The 18,756-nt window shown below is 40.5% G+C and overlaps 1 protein-coding gene across 1 annotated transcript; it reads left to right on the top strand.

Annotated features, from left to right (window-relative positions):
* Positions 1-306: 306 nt before the first annotated feature.
* GAS1 (growth arrest specific 1) lies at positions 307-1,905 on the top strand. Its single transcript, XM_068552825.1, has one exon. It carries the CDS (start codon positions 307-309, stop codon positions 1,378-1,380), a length of 1,074 nt encoding a protein of 357 aa, XP_068408926.1. The 3' UTR covers positions 1,381-1,905.
* Positions 1,906-18,756: the final 16,851 nt, after the last annotated feature.

Raw genomic sequence — 18,756 nt, 5'->3', positions numbered from 1 at the left:
CGCAGCCCCGCCGCGACCCCGCGGCCCGCAGCCCCCCGGGGCGGCAGTGAGCACCTCCCGCCACTGCCGGGGGCCGACCGGAGGGGTTCTCCGCGGCCTTGCACTTCTAGGAAGCCCCTGCAGTCCCAGCGAGAGCCGACCTTCTGCAAGCAGCGGGGCACCAGCCAGTGGCGCGCATGGATTTATGAAAACACTCATGCAAGAAGTTGGCAGGACTGGGGCAAACTTTTCCGCCGGCTCCGCGTCCGCCGCTCCCCGCGCCTCGTGTCCTTTCCGCTCCTCGCCCGGCGGCCGCCGCTGCCCGCGATGGTGGCAGGGCTGCTGGGCGGCGGCGGCGGGGCCCGCGGGGGGACCGTGCCGGGCGCCTGGCTGTGCTTGATGGCGCTGCTGCAGCTGCTGGGTTCGGCGCCGCGGGGCTCCGGGCTGGCGCACGGCCGCCGCCTCATCTGCTGGCAGGCACTGCTGCAGTGCCAGGGGGAGCCGGAGTGCAGCTACGCCTACAACCAGTACGCCGAGGCGTGCGCGCCGGTGTTGGCGCAGCGCAGCGGGGGCGACGCGCCGGGGGCCGCCGCCGCCGCCGCCGCCGCCGCCGCCGCCGCCGCCGCCGCCTTCCCGGCCTCCGCCGCGTCCTTCTCGTCGCGCTGGCGCTGCCCGAGCCACTGCATCTCGGCCCTTATTCAGCTCAACCACACGCGCCGCGGGCCCGCCTTGGAGGACTGTGACTGCGCGCAAGACGAGAACTGCAAGTCCACCAAGCGCGCCATTGAGCCGTGCCTGCCCCGGACGAGCGGCGGTGGCGCGGGCGGCCCGGGCGCGGGCGGGGTCATGGGCTGCACCGAGGCCCGGCGGCGCTGCGACCGCGACAGCCGCTGCAACCTGGCGCTCAGCCGCTACCTGACCTACTGCGGGAAGCTCTTCAACGGGCTGCGCTGCACCGACGAGTGCCGCACGGTCATCGAGGACATGCTGGCCGTGCCGAAGGCGGCGCTGCTCAACGACTGTGTGTGCGACGGCCTGGAGCGGCCCATCTGCGAGTCGGTCAAAGAGAACATGGCCCGCCTGTGCTTCGGCGCCGAGCTGGGCAACGGCCCGGGCAGCAGCGGCTCGGACGGGGGCCTGGACGACTACTACGACGAGGAGTACGACGACGAGCAGCGCGCCGGGGGCGCGGGCGGCGAGCAGCCGCTGGACGACGACGATGGCGTCCCGCACCCTCCGCGCCCGGGCGGCGGCGCTGCTGCGGCGGGCGGCCGCGGGGACCTGCCGTACGGGTCCGGGCGCAGGAGCAGCAGCAGCGGCTGCCGCTCGGCGCCCCGAGGCGCGTGGACCCCGCTCGCCTCCATCTTGCTGCTGCTGCTGCTGCTCCCGCTGCTCTTTTAACCCTCGCGCCCCCCCCGCCGTCGGCCACGGGAGGGTCGGCGCCGGGGCACCTGTGACTCGGGAACAGACGGGTGGTCGGGGGTATTTTCCAAAACGTTTTCTAGGTGGTTTCTGCCTAGCCGGTCTCCCCGCCTTGACTCTTGGCACGACCCTCGCCTCCTCTCCCGAGCAGGACTTTTTGGACATCCTCCCCTGCCCCCATTCCGGGTTCCAGACACTCCCCGCAGAAACCAGCCTAACTCCGGACCCCCGACATGAAACGGGCCTGGGGGGACAGAACCGTAGTCCTGGACTCCGAAGAGAGGATGCTGACCAGTGGGGTCTTAAGAGTTTCAAGGGACTGGGTTTGGAGCAGGGGTTTTGAAGAAGGATTTATATTTGCAAAGGGGCTGTTTATTAGCGTTTCTCCTGCGAAGGGGGGAAAAAGTGCCGGTAATCGACTTTTATTGTGGCCAGTGAAGACATTGCAGTCGTAACCGATTCATTCGTTTAGTCTTGGTATCCGCGCCCAGAATCCTCAGTTTTTTTTTGGGGGGGGGGGTGGGGGGCGGGCGGGCAGGCATGAGAGGGGTTAATTTTCCTTAATTAGTTTTGGGTGATTTTTAGCCCTTGACTTTAATTTCATTGCCACCACTCTGATCTCTTAGCACATTTCTTAGGATTAAGGATCCAAAAATTCTGATCTAAACAGTTGCTAGTGGTGTTGAACAATGCAACTTTTTATTTAAAAGAGCTCTGCACTGCCATCTATGAAAGCCTCTTTATGATGTTTGTTTTGTTGTCATTTTCTTTACATCAAGAAATTGTACGTACAAATATGCGGAGAATATATATTGCCTCTGCTTTTATCAGGGCGCTCACCCCTGGTACTTCGTATATAAAATGTATTAAAACTGGGGTTTGTTACCAGTTGTTGTATTTTGTATATAGAATTTTTATAAATTGTATGCTTCAGAAATAATTTATTTTTTAAAAGAAATTAAAAAACTTAAATCCGCATCCATGGTACACCTTTCCTCCTGAAATGTAAAGAATCCGTTTGTCACCAGGGATCCAAAACCACAGTCCGTTGTGAAGTGTGCTCTATCTAGAACAATTTTGAAATGTACAGTGTATTTTATAGATTTGAAGTTAACATTCTTATTTTCAAGAGAATTTATGGACATTGTAGAAATGTATAAATGCATTTCCAAACTGCCTTAAACATTGTATTTTTATAGACATTGTTTAAAAAAAAAAGTCCTATGTTTTAAGTAAAGGTGGCTTTGTGTATTTTTTTTTTTTTTTGGTTATTTGATTTTATTAAAATGTGTACATCAGTAAAGAGTTTTAAATAATGAATATGGTGTAGTTACTTGCCAGAGTTACATTGTGGTTAACCCAATAATGGGTGAGGAGGGGGGTGGAGGGGCCACTGGGAATCTATCAACCATCAACTGAAATTAAAATACAGTACAAGACGAGAAATGAGGGCTATTATTTCTGCCTTCAATTTAATGAACAATTAGACATCTGTAAATGAGGCAGCTACAAGATATAATTTGACTGGTTTCCATTGGTATTTACGTTTGTGGAGAGACTTCACATAATTTGGGGCTAACCCAGACATTTCTTTCCCCTCCCCCTTTCCACTGGGACCCTCCCCTTGCCCCCCACCCTCAGGAGCGTCCTTTCCGGCTACTAGACATTCTCATACAATCAAACATGTCAATAACATCTGTTATCAATAGGTCTTAGGAAACCTGGGAGACTCAACTTCAAAGTCATTTTTGCACTTTGGGTAAAAAAGTACAAAATTTTGTTACAAAACATTCGGGCGGGCAAAAGTAAACTTACTGGGGAGAGGAACAATTACCAGAACTTGTAATATTGTTGTGAGGAGTTGTTTAGCAGTGGGCTGAAGGCTGGGCTCCTGCCAGAGCTACTGATCTACACTCAAACGCCCTTAGATAAATAATTACACTCTTAAGCTGTGTCGAGTGCTGATACACTTGACCTTGTAAATAGAAATGTTTGCAGTAGGAATAAACTCCGGCATTGGAAAATCTTTTAAACATTAACACAAAAGAGAGCGCTCTGTCCTCTGGGGATTTGAGTCTGAACCTCGCCAAGCTAGGCACTTGCAAGGGGGAAAAAAAGTTTATTTATCTTCTATTCCTGGTGTTTATTTAAAGCTTTTCATTTTAAACTCGGTGATTGGAAGGCAAGTCAGGAGTTTAAAAGTCACCACAAATAAACTTTGTCTGAGGGGTCGACAGATTAGCAAGATCTCGTGTCTCTTTATATGATATTAACATGTGCTGAGAAAACATAACCAGATTTCTCTGCTGCCTGAAGTAATTAACAAAGCTATGCCCCCTTCCAACTTCCTCCCACCCACTCCCACCCCCTACTTTCGAGGTTCTTTTGCCTCTAATTCACTCTTTTCCTAGCTTTTATGGAGGGCTTCGAGGCAATTCTTATTGCATCTAAAACCAAGATTCATATATGCATAGCATCAGAAAGTCTGAGGTAGTTGTGGTGTCAGACCAGCCCAGGAGAGTGGTGTGTGGCTAGAACCCCGTCACCTGAATGGTTGAGTAAACATATTGTTAAAATAAAGCTGAAAGCGTTGTTTCTTTGGGAAGTGAACAAAGAGTATTCCAAGAGACTTGTGAATGAAATCAGCTTTCTTTACAAAACGACGAGTTAGCAAATGCTTCTGCGTTTGTCCTTAAATATATTTAAATCATCTCCTCCTCATGTTATTTTAACACATTCTTGACTAAAAGTTAAGTCTTTGTCCCAGTAAAAGGCCCAGTTTTCCCCAGTAAGAAGTAAAAGGCATTAGCACTAGAAAAGGCTTGATAATTAACTGCTACAATAAACTCACGACTTGATTTTACAGGGTCCTGTCAAAAGCATCTGCCTGGAGTAAATCAACACAGCTCGCTCTTGGGGAGTGAGGACATGAGGCTTTATGCTTTCTTCCTTGGAGAAAGTGAACACTGATCGGTGGTCCATTTTAATTTAAACAGTTCTACGCTGGAGCCCAGGGGCCCCTCATCCCTCTGCAGACCTAGTAGATTCCAGAACAGGTTGCTGAGATGTTAGGTTACAGGATTGTAGGTTGCCATCTGTTCCTAGACCGAAAGGATTTTTACAGTTGTTGACATCTGTAATATCTCATGCTGTCTGGGGAGCCTTTGGAATTTTGGACATTTGAGACGGCCAAATGTCTCATGGAGAATGCCTGGAAGTACCATTACTGAAGGCAAAGGCATCCCTGGCTTTTCCCGGAGATCTTAAAAAGCGCCAGACTTCTAACAGAAGTCTTCCAGAGTGAGAGCAACTCCTTTTGGATTTCATAGAAAATCTGGGTCCTCCCGGCTGCTCCCATTTCCCCGTTAGCAGGTTTGCATTCTCAGTGACAGTTTATTTGTCTTTGGAGGCACTTCAGTGACAAATGTTTAAGGGAGTGTGGGACAATGGTGGAGAACAAGGGGGCAGTTCATTGAGCTGACAGTAACCATACAGTAAATGGAAGGAGGTTCAGGCTTCACTGCTCACCCAAGCACACGGCAACGCTTTTGTGCATGACCACAATGGACATAACATAAGGTCTCTGTTTATTTTCAACAATATCTAGCAATGTACGCGGGCAATATACGTATGTCAAGTGAAAAAATGGTTGGAGGGAACTAAATTCTCGCACTATGTGGTAGGACATCCTTTAGCATGGGCAGGGCCCTGACCAATGTCCATAAGTAAGGAACAGCTCCTGGTGCCAACTACCACAAACTTAAGTGGACACCACGCTCTGACACATCCGGGGTGCACTGCAACTCTCCCACTGGGGTCCACGTGGGTGAAGACGACTTAGAACCAGCAGTCTCTCTTGGTTGAAGAGTCAAGAGAAACCGCATGGACTGGGGGGAGGGGTCTCTTTCTCACCACTCCCAACGTAAGCACCCCGACTCCATCCCAGCAATGCTGTGTTGTATAGAATAAAAAGAGGGGGAAAGTGACAAGAGAACTTTCAGAGACCTCAAACTCTGCAATGAAAACCTTTCTACTTTCAACTTTACCTTGTATGATTAGCTCACTGGTTTCAACCGTGGAAGTTCTCAAACATAACCTCATGTGTCCCTTTTTGAGCCCATAAAAAGAAAAGCACACATTATTTGGGTTTTGACCTCTTACACCTAGGACCTTCTGAAACATCGTCAGCTGACCCGGTTTCTCCCAGCTCCCCAAAACAAGGTTGTTGGGAAGCATCGTGTTACAACGTGAAGCATCGTGTTACAATGCCCATGGCCCAACAGCAGTCCCCGGAGGCTTGGGTTTCCAGTGGGTCTTGCAGCCTTGTGAGTTAAGTAAAGGTGGAGGTTACTGTATTCTATTGGAGGGATTGCTTCTGCTGGACAGTTGAAAAGCTTCACCCCTGACTATTTGAATGACATAAGTAATGTGCTATTAGCATAAATACCTTCTAAGGCATCCACTTAATCAATTTCTTAAATAACAGAATGATCTACTACAAAATAGTGGACTGTATACACTATATTTTGGCACAAAGATGGTCATTCTCCCACTAGTAACCAGGGGCTCTAAATAAATGATTTCAACAATGTTTTATTAAAGGACGACAAGAGCCCTCGAGCTGCATTAATCGGGGAGAAGTCGAGTGGCACTTTTGTTATGGAAATGTTAAGCACATAATAGCGCTGCCAAACAATGTGCAGCCACTTCATTCTTTCAGCCATGCTGACACCTCTTAAAGAGGAACTGCAGGGAAGGATGTGGGAAAGATCTGCTTTGCGAGGAAGCTTTCAGCTAATATTTTGGAGGGCTACCTCCAAACCCTGTGTAATATGCATGCAGTGGAAGCAAGAAAGGCTGCTGAGGTACTGGAAGGGTTTCCTTACCTTATTTCAGGAGTTTGGGCTCCATAAGAAAATCAAATGTCTACATTTTTTGACATGGCATTTGTCAAAATTATATTTTGATGATTTTGTAGTGCTGTGAGTCCAATTTTATAATGTGGATCAAAGACAGTTTCTCTCAATGGTGTTGATATATACTGTATGTAGCTTTACCGAGTTCCCCTTAAGCAAACAGGGTGAGTCTGCAAACAGGTGAAAACACACGTCACCAAGGACATCTTCAATCTGTAACAAAAAATAAAGTCATATTATCTATTTCCAGACTTTATGGACACCATTATATTCTCTGGTTATTAATATGAATTTTTCTAAGTTTATTTCTATATTTAAATATAGTATATTTGTGGGTTCTTGGATGGCAGAATGGAGTCATATCTCACACCCAAATCCTATTGTGTATTTTGATCACTGATCAGACGTTACTAAGTACCATAATAAGGAACATTTCAGTGAGATTTGAGGACTTTCTCATAGACACTTCTGTTATGAAAACGGCAGTCAATTAACCTTAATTTTAACCCCTGTCCGCTCTTACCTATCAGGTAGTTACACCTGTTTGGAGCATCATTCTGTAGTGAACATTGAAGTAAGCTCATAGGGTGACTAAGACCTATGTCTGTAATCCTGAACAAGTGAGGGGAGGGGAGGGGAAACAAAAAGAGTTTGCTTGGTGACATAGGCATCTGTTGAGGGGCTACCAGTGTGTACATGATGCAACCTCATCCCTGGACAAGCTGGCCATCAGGATGGGGAGGCAGACACATGTCCTTCCAGCCTCAAATAGAGAGCATAGAGGGGGATGATCGCATCACTTAGCCCGACTCTGGGTGTAAGGAAACTTGGAGAAGGCGACACTGAAGCTAAGTATGAGGACAGGAACGGACATTAGCAAGAACAGGGGGGAAGACATTTCCATCAGAGGGAACCACACGTCCTAAGACATGGAGGGATTGAACAGCATAGCGTGTGTGTGTGTGTGTGTGTGTGTGTGGTGTGTGATCGTGTCACCACCAAAACATAAAGCAGGAAGTAACAAGGTTGGGGCTTGAAAGAAGGGTTAATACCAGGTCACAGAAGCCTTGAATGTCGTTCTAGGCATTGACTTTACCCTGCTCAGCGCCCATGACAGGAAACCTCTGAGAATTCCCAGCTGAAATTAAACTCCAGAGGTTTACCTTCTTGAACAGAGTACGTGATGGTTTTAAGGCATGAAGACCAGAGACTAGGACAACAGTTACTGCCAGGTCCCATAAAAAAAGAAAGTCAGGCACTGAGCTAGAATAGTGGCAGCAGGAGGAGGGAGAAGGCAGATTCAAGACACTATGACTGGTCAAACATGGAGGGTTCAGGGAGGGCGGAGGCCAATACGACCGCTGGACTGCTGGGTTTCTGGCTCAGAAAACTGGTGGATGATGTCATGTTCCGTCCTCAAGGAAGAAAGGTTGAGGGGCTAGTTGTGTTTGAGGATATAAGGAATATCCAGATGGCAGTGCAATGCAGAAAACCAACTACAGGGCTGAAGCTCGAGGCAGGAGTCAGACTTGGACAGTGGTCATGGTGAAGACTTCCAGGAGTGAGGTACCCAAAGAGAGTGCAGAGAGAAGAGGGCAGTGGGCAGAGGAAGGAGTGCCCAGGAAAGGAATCCCAGAAGGGAAAAGAGAAGGTCAGAGGCATCTTAGGAGGAGCAGGAGCATGAAATCATAAAGTTTCTGGACCTGGACAACTAAATTTGAAAATGCTTAAGAAACCAATACTATTGCTTAAAAAGAAAAATGAATTCACTGGAGTTCTAAGAAAATATGTGACCAAAATATTCTTCATTGTAACAGTAGTAGTAATCATAATTATAATCACAACTAACTGTAGGGAAATAAAAAATACCAAAAACATGCCATGGAAGTAATATAATAGTAATAATAAAAAATAATGATAGTTAATATTATTGAGTGATTATTATTATGTGCCACACAGTACTGAGCATATAACATTTGATCGTTACAAAAACTTCATATAGTTTTATTATTATTTCCATTTGACAGATGAAGAAGCTGATGTTTAAGTAAATTGACCAGTGTTATTCAGTGTGTAAGTTGGTGAATATACAATCTAGGTCTGTTTGTGTCCAGAGATTGAGGTCATAGCTTTTGTAACATATTGATTCTCAAAAGGTATATGGTGGCATTGCAGGTAATTATTATTTTCTTCCTTATATATTTATATGTTTCCCAAATTTTATCAATGAGTATATATTACCTTACTTTCAAATTTAAATGTTGTTTAACTAGTAGTATTCAGAACCACAAAGAAGAAATAAGAAAGCGTAGTTTCACACCTGTGATAACTGCCACCTTTACTTACACTTCAGAGGACTGTGCCCGCCCTTCCCTTCTGCTCAGTCTACCTCAAATTCTCATGAAGAAGTGATCTTTTTTGAAGCCTAAAATAATTCAAGCTGTAAAATTACTCTGAAAAAGCACATGACAAATAAAAATAAATCATAAAAACATTGCTTCTTGTTAGAGCAAGAAAGGTCTCAAGAGATCTTTTATTCATCAACTCATTCATTTATTCATTCATCCATTCATTCAGTCAATGTTTTCTGAGCACTTACAATGGGCCGAGTGACACCCTAGGCACGAGGGATACAGCAGCGAACCAAAAAGTGAAACTTCCTGTCCACAAGAAGTGCAGGCCATGCTAGAAACCTGTTTTCTGAACTTTTTCCCTTGTGCTTTGTGGTCTTGTAAGAAGACCGTTCGTTCTTCCTCTGTTAAAGAAGGACCACACCATCTTCTTTCTCTATATCTGTTCACTAAGCGTTTTGTTTATCTTTCTTTTCTCAAAATGTGTTCATGCCTCACAGATACGTGTGGGGAAATATAAACTTTCATATGTATGGCTAATCATTCTGGGTTTTTAAAATATGTTTTACAAGTGGAAGAATTAAATCCCATAATTTTCAGTTCATTGTACGGTTGTCTTCTTCTAGGAAAGTTCTGATAGAAGAGTTAAGCCAAAAATTATTATAGCACTTTTAGGAGCTGAAGTATGCCCTAATTCTTGACATGCGCCTAAATAAAAATGTATGATTATATTCTGGCAGAACAAATTATCTGCAAGTAAATTTATCACAAACTTGCATATTATTTTTTAAAATAACCATTAGTAAGCTCTAGAAATAGACAACTGACTCATATGTCATTTAAATTGTCAAATGGTGTCCTTGTTCGCTGTCACCCGACTGTTTTTTCTGTTCACAAAATTCAGTCTATTGAAACAAATAGTATATTTTTTAAAAAAGAACTGCTGATATTTAGGATGCTGGCAGGAAATTGGTTATTTTATTACTTGGTTTCTGTTCATAATAGAGCACCCCAAAACTTAGTGACTTAAAGCTGTTATCATTTATTTGTTCACGATTTTGTTGGTAGGCAGTTTGGACTGGACTCAACTGGGCAATTCTCTGCTGACCTTTTTTGGACTCACTTGGCTATGGTTAGCTGGGGGTCAGGTAGGGAGAGGGTGTGTTCTTGATGGCCTCATTCACATGACTGGCAGTTGGCTGGTGTGACAAGGGCAGCTGAGACATGTGTTCCTTACATCTAGCAGGCTAGCCCAGGTTTCTTATTATGACAGCTGGACTCCAAAAGCACCAAGAGAAGGAAAGCACCAATGTGTAAGCACTTTTCAAGCTGCCACTTGCATCACATTTGCCAATGTCCCATTGTACAAAGCAAGTCACATGACCAGGCCCAACTTCAAGGGTAGAGAGATAGACTCCACCTCTTGATGAGAAGAAAGGCAAAGTCCAATTGCAAAGGAGCATGCACTCAGAGATGGGAAGAATTATGGAAGCCAATTTGTAAACACTTCCTCAATAAAGAATATGTTCCTAGAGTTCTGCTGGCATGATAGGAAGAAAAAAATGGAAGAGAACAATTTACAGCTTTAATTTTCAGAATTTATAGAATGTTAGATCCAAAAAGCTAAAAAAAGGCCTGAAATAGTATTCTATTTTTTTATTCACAAAAACTTGCAATGTAATATGACACCTAGTAGGACCATTTCTTCACTTCCTTCTAGTTCAAAACGTTTTACTTTACGTGATACTGTACTTTTTGCTTCCAGAGGAATTTTAGAATTAACTTCTGAAATTTCTTTAAAAAGCCGTTGTTGAAACTTTGATTGGGATTGGATGTAATTCATAGATCAATATGGGGACAAGTGGTAGCTTTAAAATAGTGAGTCTTTCCAATTAGATAAATATTATATTGATCCATAAATAGGTCTTACTGTAAATTTTATATCTTCTTTTTTATTCAGGTTTTGTTTATTTCTTTTTAGATTTATTTCTAGGTACTTCATAGTTTCTGTTGGATGATGATGATAATGATGATTACATTGCCTAATTCATTATTGCTGATTATAGGAAACTTGGGTTTTGTACATTGTTCTTGTATCTAAACACCTTGTTGAACTCTTATGGGCTCTAGTTATTGACAGGAGACTCTCTTTGATTTTATAGACATATAAAAAACATATTAATGATTCTCAAACTTTTTGGTCTAAGGAAGATTTGTACTCTTAAAAATTACTGAGATTTTATCTATGTGGGTGTGAAGAGTTAGGGGGCACAGTTTCTAAGACTGCTCTGATTTCTGATACCAATGCAAGTTTGAGGTTCAATAATTCACTAGGAGGACTCACAGAACTCAGTGAAAGCTGTTATACTCACAGTTACAATTTATCACAGGAAAAAATTTCATAGAGCAGAATCAGGGGAAGTATTATATGCAGAGCTCCCATGCTCTCTCCTCATGGAGTCAGGAAATATGTGAAAATACATGTAGATTATTGCCAACCAGGGAAGCTTGCCTGAGCCCAGTGTTCAGAGACTTTTTTTGGCTCCATTATGCACGCATGATTGGTTGATTGATTGATCAACCAATCATGCGTACATAATGGTTGACTGATTGTGGTTGATCTCAGTCTCCAGGTCGACTGATACCATGTGACCCATAAATCACATTATTGGCCTTTCTGGTATAGCCAGCTCCTACTATAAGGTGTGGCCAGCCCCTATCTTAAATGAGTTCCTTACTACCTGTTTAGCTCAAGACCTCCAAGCAAACAAAAATTACCTCCTAGAAGCTGAAGGCAAAGACCAGAACTCTTTTGGGGCAAGGTTATCCCAGTGGGTTATGTATATCCATATTTACCATATTATATGTCAGAGCAGATATATTTTAAATGTAGAATAAATAACTAAAAATAATAAACCTATTACATGTTAATATAAATAATACATTTTAATGGAAAGTAAATCTATTTTCCAAAAAAAAATTAGTGAGAAGGCAGCTAGATTTTTATATCTGGTTCTGCATTCAATCTATTCCAGTATGATACATGAGATACACTATATATATATGTGTATGTGGATATATATAAGGCAGGAATAATTTAATTGTCTTTTCAGGTAATTGTGGACATTCTTCTTTGATACACAACAACACTTAATAAGTGGTAGATTTTTAAAGGTTAATTGTAAGGTAGAATCTGAAACCATTTCAAGAAACATTTCATAATCTGTTATGTTATTCTTCTATCTTGCCATTTATATGGAACTTTCATCCATGCATGATTTTGTAACACCATCCATTGGTGTTTTGAAAAATATTTTTTACTGAATTATGAAGATAATTCAAATATCAACACATATTAATTAATAATATTAGATAAACAATGTTTGTTAGTATCTCCACCAGTCTCATCATACATTTCTCTAATTATTGGAATTATATTAGGCTCATAGTGCAGGATACAAGTTTTCCAAAATTTTTGCATGCAAGATCAAATGTTATTGTTGGCAACAAATCCTGTTATTTTCCTTTAATTGTGTTTATTTCTAATAAAATGTTTGCCAAATATCCAAGTCTGAATAAAAATAGTTTACCTTTCAATCTTTCATGTAAAAACAGTGTTCAATGGAAAATGGCTAGTTCAGTTCACAACTCAAACAACCACACAACCACACAGGTGTTTTTCCTCGAGAAAAACATTTAATGCAGAAAAAATATATTATGTGTTCTTCCTATTTTGTCATACAGAATGTTAAAAAGATGTGTACTCAAGGGTAGAATTTAAATAAAATTTCTATTGTTTCATTAAGGAAGTTCTTATGTGACATCATCAGATATTTTTAGTATAAGTGCATGGCAGTGAAGAATATGACTACTGGTATAATTTGGTGCAAGTGCCTTGATTTGTGCTAAATCACTATCAGTTTTAGTCACCACTGTTTTTGCTCCACCATCAAATGTCAACACAGTGAAAAAGAAAAATAGTGCCTTGGGATTATTATGAAAACAGTTTTGACCTCATGATATACTTGAAAGTTATTGGGGGATCCTCCAGGAATCCATACACCACTTTTTGAAAACTGCTGCTACACTTTTTCCTTTCTAATGTTTATAATATTTATACCTCATAATTAATTTTCATGCCATATTGCCCTGGCTAGGATTGCCAGTACAATGTTAAATAGAAAGGCGTGATAATAGGTGGCCAGTCTTCTTGTATGCTGACACTAGGAGTAATAGTTCTGTTTCTATTATGATGCTTGATATAGGTTTCTAGTACATGCTTTATAAAAGTAAGGAAAATTTTTTCAGTTTATTTATTTATTTATTTATTTTCAGTTTATTTTTTGTTTATTGGTCTACTGAGGAATTCTACTTCATGAACTATTGTTGGTGATTTATACTTTTACAAAATAAAATCAATTTCATCTAGATTTCTAAAACATTTCTATACATTGTATAAACTATTCTCTTTCAGATTTTTAATCTCTAAATTTTGTGTTTATGTTTCCTTCTTTCTTAACCTTTTATGTGCCTTCTCTCTTTTGATGTTTTGTTCATGTTATTTTTTTTTTTCAGACAATAAGTTTTGAGTTTCATCTATGAAATTCGTGCTGGGATTAATTGTTTCTTCTGTTGTTAATTTTTGCTGTATCATTACTGATTTCATACTTCTACTTTATTTTTCTTCTTACTTTCCTGGGTTCTTGAGCTAAATGCTTAGCTCATTTATTTTCATTTTTTAAGCATTCTAATTAGTTGATTTCTTGATACAAATTTTCCTTTGTGCAACTTTTATGGCACATCCTACAGGCTTTGATGAGCTATTATTTTATTGTGATTCATTTCCAAAGAGCACACACTTCCCATTTTGATTGGCTATTTAACCTTATAATTATCTATGTTACTTTCTAAAGTTTTTAAAAAATTTTGGATGTTATTTTCTCATTTTATAGTTTTAATTAAAATGAATAATGTACATAAGCTTAATAATTTCTATTGGCACTTTTTGCAACTTAACGTGATTTTATTTATGGCTATGAATATTATCAAATTTTATATATATTTTAGGTACATAGAAAAGGAAAGAGTAATCTCTGATTTTGTTAGTGTTCTTCTTTGTAACTATGTTAATTTAATTATCTTAATTCTATATATTTCTTTTTCTGTTGTTTTCTCAAAGAGATAGGTTAAAGTCTCTCACCATGTTGTGGATTCATCTATTTCTCCTTCTATTTCCATCAAGTTTTGCATGTATATTTGAAGGTATGGTGTTAAATAAATTTAGGTGCATGACTATTTTATGTTTATGGCAGAAAATATCTTTTAACAATATGAAATGTAACTCTTTGCCCTTTTACTGATTTTGGCCTTTAATTCTATTTGTCTCAAAATAATGTTGCTACACGTGCTTTTATCTTGTTAATTTATACTATTTATTCAAAAAAATAAACTTCACTTTGCTTTTTCATGTTGCAGCGTAATACATATACATTGAAATTTAGAAGATACAGTTAATCAGGAAGAGCAGAATAAACGCCCATAATAATAACACCTGGAGATAATCTATGTATATTTACATATAATCTTTCAATATCTATATATATTTAACAAAATCAAAATGTACATTTTATTTTATAATTTGTTTAATATACTTACATTCTCCTTAACACTACTTTGGGAGATGACATAACTCCTTAAATCTCTTCCTTTTCAATATTTTGTGTTATTTTATTTTAGTTCTTATAAAGAGCACATAGTTGGTTAGGGTAGATTTTGTTTGATTGGTTGGTTGATTGGTACTATTTTTTTAATCCAATGGAGCTTTTATCTTTTCATAAGGGATTTATATCTATTTACGTTTACTGGTTATTGGTTTGTTTCAATTTATTCTTACCTTCTTAGTTTGTGTTTTAAATTTACCATGCTTTCTTGTTTTGTTTTGGTTTTTAATCCCACTCGATTGCCTTTCTTGGATTGATCACGTCTTTTTATACTGTTGTTTTGCTGTGTGCCCCCCACCCCCACCCCAACTCTCCCAATTGTTTGAAAGTTATACATTTCATTTCTATTTGTTCTAGTGTTTATCTTAATATTTAATCCATATATTCATTATTTTCTCTCAATGTTTAAGGTTAGTCCACATTGTCCTCCTAAAGAAAACAATCACTTTTCCTAAGACTTTCTTCCCTCCACCAATTCCATGTTGTGTCATAAATCGTTTGCTCTGTTTTGCTATTCATATTTTTTCTTTGCAATCCATCTTTTCTTACAATTAACAATACATATTACTGGCTTTTTTTTTGGTGGAGAATAGCAAAATTGAGGTAATCAATTATATCTACCCTTAGAGAATTGTTATGAGATAAAAGAGAAGTAAGAAAACTTATTTGTCCCAGTAGAACCAAATTTCCTTTTAGGGAAGAAATGGTCTATTTAGGAAGAATCTTAATAAGTTGTTGGGTAGGGAAATGCAGAGGAGGCTCCAGAATGGAAAGCTTGACTAGAGGACACAAAAAGATATTTCAAGTGCTTTTTAGGAGAAGTAACCATAATGTTTGGTGAGGAAATCAGAAGTGAGAGGAGAAGAGAATAAGAAAGTGGAGACTGAGATAAGACAGAGAAACACAGCAAGAGACGGAAGCAGGTTGTGACAGAAATAGTGGATGAACTTACAGAGAACAAGGACTATCTAATATTCACTTTAAATTTAAATTATCAGCTGTATGGAACTTATATACATATACTTAGCTGTTATTTCTAAAGCTCTTATAAAAATATACCCTCCTTGATGCTCTTGACTTTTGTTAAGTAATAGAACTGTGGTTCAAGAAGACAAACTGTGGTTTGTCTCACTACAGGTTAGTGTTGGAGTAGATAAACAGATCCAACATGCAGAGAGGGCAATGAGAGTACAGGAAAAACAGGAAATTAGACTTAGAGGGGACTAGAAAAAAATGATGCCCTGGGAATTGAGCAGGTTCTTATAGAAAACCCGGGACTCCCTACAGAACTAGGAATGGAGGATCCATATCTTAATGTGAAAGGACATGGACAGATGGTCAAAGAATGGCAGCTGTTACTGTCACTGGGAAATAGGGACAATTTCAACCCTACCTTCCTCAGAGAGAAAAATGCATACCAAATGCGTTCATCCTACGAAGTTAATGCTGTATTATAGATGCCCGTTCAAATCTGAAGTGCTGTTATGATTATTGGACCCACAAACTATGCTACCCTAGTGGCAGGAATAGAGTCATCTCAAATGTATCAGGTCCCCAGGACTTCTCTTCTTCACCTTCAGATATAAACGTTTCCCTCTGGGAAGGAGGTAGATGTAACTTTCATTAGAGATAACGTTTAAGGATTCTTTACATATGACTCTGACATTTAGTCTCCCTTGGTGAGTTTCATTTTAGACATTCCTTTTTCATTTCAGCTTGTATAAAACATCCCAGAACGAAGCCAAATCTTTGGGATACATTCTTTTTGTCAACTAAGCACATTCCAGGCATGCCATCTGACTTTAATTTGTTTGTGATGCCACCAGCGAGAATGGCTTCGCTAGGAAACAAATATGCTTGGCCTTAAGTGAGGTCTTAGTCCTTTTGGGCTATTCATTCAACCAGTATTTATTAAGTGTCTCTGTGTGCCAGGAACTATGCTACACACTATGAAGACAATGTCACAATTATCATTGTCATTATCCTCATCATTGGTCAGCAATGAATAGCAGAGTACAGGGATGGCTGGGCAGTGGTGCGAGTTACCCCACAGTTCTAGCAACTCTCTCCCAGCCGTCCAAATAAATATTAATATGAGCTACATGAAAATGATGACATGCTTGCTAATTCAGCATGATTTCAGGACAAGTTTCCCAATCTCCCTTGTCATTGGCACCACTAAGGTCCCAGATACAGAAATTTTGAGATGTCACCAGTAGCAGCAATTTCTCCAGCCTCCTCATTAGTTCCTCTGCTTCAGCCTTTGCTCCTCTGCTTTCCCCAATTTATTTTCCATTGGCTCCACTCCCCAGTGATGCCTCTTACCCACCAGTTCAGTCTGTGATGTTGTTGGACAGTCTGCTCCACTCTTGATGTGGCTGCCATTGCAGGGACACTTTTGTGCACACAGGCTGCAGAGGGTGACAAACTGGCCTGGGCCTGACGTGGGCCTCCCAAGCTCAAGTGTCCCTGGTGCCTAGTTGTCCAGGATGGGGGATGTTATGGTTGAATTGTTTCCCCCACACATTCATATGTTGAAGTCCTAAACTCCAGTACCTCAGGATGTGGAAGTTATTTGGAAATAGTGTTGTTACAGATGTAATTTGTGAAGTTAAAGTTAAGTAATACTGTAAGGGACCAAAATGACTGGTGTCCTTATAAAAAGGGGAAATTTGGACACAGGTGCACACATATAGAAGAACATGTAAAGATGAAGGCAAAGATCGAAGTAATGTTTCCACAAGCCAAGGAAGTCTGAAGATTGCCAGCAAACCACCAGAAGTCAGGCGAGAACAGATTCTTCCTCGCAGCCCTGAGAAGGAACCAAACCTGTGGACACTTCGATCTCAGATTTCTGGTTTCTAGAACCGTGAGACAATTTGTCGTTTAAGCCACTCATCGTTTGTGGTGTTTGTTATGACAGCCCTAGTGATCTAATACAGGGTATTTGAGAAGGAGTTGAATTTACTAAAAGGATACAAACTTTCAGGTATGAGATGAATAAGGCCTGAAGATCTAATGTAAGATGTGGTGTTTAGAGTTGATAACACTGTACTGTATAATTGAAATTTGATAAAAGAATAGAACTTAAATGTTCTCTCTCACACACACACACAAAGGTATAACCATGAGGTTATGGATGTTTTAATTAACCGGGTGAAGGGAATTCTTTCACAATGTGTCTGTATATCAAATCACCACTATGTACAATTTAATAAATACCTTACAATTTTAATTGCCAATTATATCTTAATAAAGCTGATTTTTTTTTAAAAAAAGGAAGTTGCATTTAGAGGGGTGACAAGGTTGTGGTTAAATTTTTTGGTTCTTTTGTTGAGAATTCTGGTACTGTTGGTATACTCTTTAGTTAGGCTTCATTTTAGAGAAAGCCTATTCCCCCTAATGCAAACATCATATCATATAGTGATACCACATTATGCATGACAACAGCTCCTTCCAAGGTCACATGTTGAAACTAATCCGGTGTTTCCCAGACCTTAGTATGCACAAGAATCATCTGGGGGGAACTTGTTCAAAGTGCAGATTCCTGGGTTCCACTCCTATACCTACTGACTAAACCGAATCTCTGAGGGCAGAAGCATGACAATCTGTGCTTTTGACAGGCATCTCTTGATTACATTTTGAGGAACATCGATATGAGTTGAAGGAGTGATGGGATTTCATACAAAGTCTATTGAATGAGGTGGAGGCATCTTTTGGTGTAGTTTTATGGAGAGTTCTGAAAATTGCACTGTAGAAGCAGTAACCTTTTTAGCTAACATCTAAAAGAATATCCCCAAAGTACTTATTAGCATCTTCAGTTAAAATGATCTTGTAACAGAATCCCTCTCCACAAAAACCACACCATCATAGTTTAATGAAGGAGAAAATTACTTCTAATTGGGTTTATTTCCCCAAGTAAAGGCAAGAGTCAAGAAGAGCCAGAATCATTCATTTATTCAATAATTGTTCAGCTCCCTTCTAGGCATAAGAGAAAAAAGCAGTGATTGAACCATCCCTGGCCTCACTGAGCTTACACTCTAGAAGGGAAGGTAAACAAGAAACCAAGAGCAGATGAGAATTCTAGCCCCTACTGTCACTTACTCTCTTACACCGTGAGTCTCAGTTTTCCTTACATAGAAAATGGTTACATGGAGATATTAAAAAAGATGTCTTAAATTTATGTATATGTGTAAAATTCATGAATTTTTAGAAAACAAAAAGATGGTACAATGATTGATTAACTTAAACGTCCTATTAGATATTTAAAGCTATAGTATTACTCTGGAAAATAGTACTGCTAATACTCTCTGTGACTTGCCTGTTCTTTCATAGACGTTTTGTCTGTGAATTCTAATTAGAAAAAGG

The sequence above is a fragment of the Eschrichtius robustus genome, chromosome 10, assembly GCF_028021215.1.
Source record: "Eschrichtius robustus isolate mEscRob2 chromosome 10, mEscRob2.pri, whole genome shotgun sequence".
NCBI classification, from domain to species: Eukaryota; Metazoa; Chordata; class Mammalia; order Artiodactyla; family Eschrichtiidae; genus Eschrichtius; species Eschrichtius robustus.
Note: the sequence above shows the minus strand (reverse complement) of the source record. Positions and strands in the feature narration are given on the sequence as shown.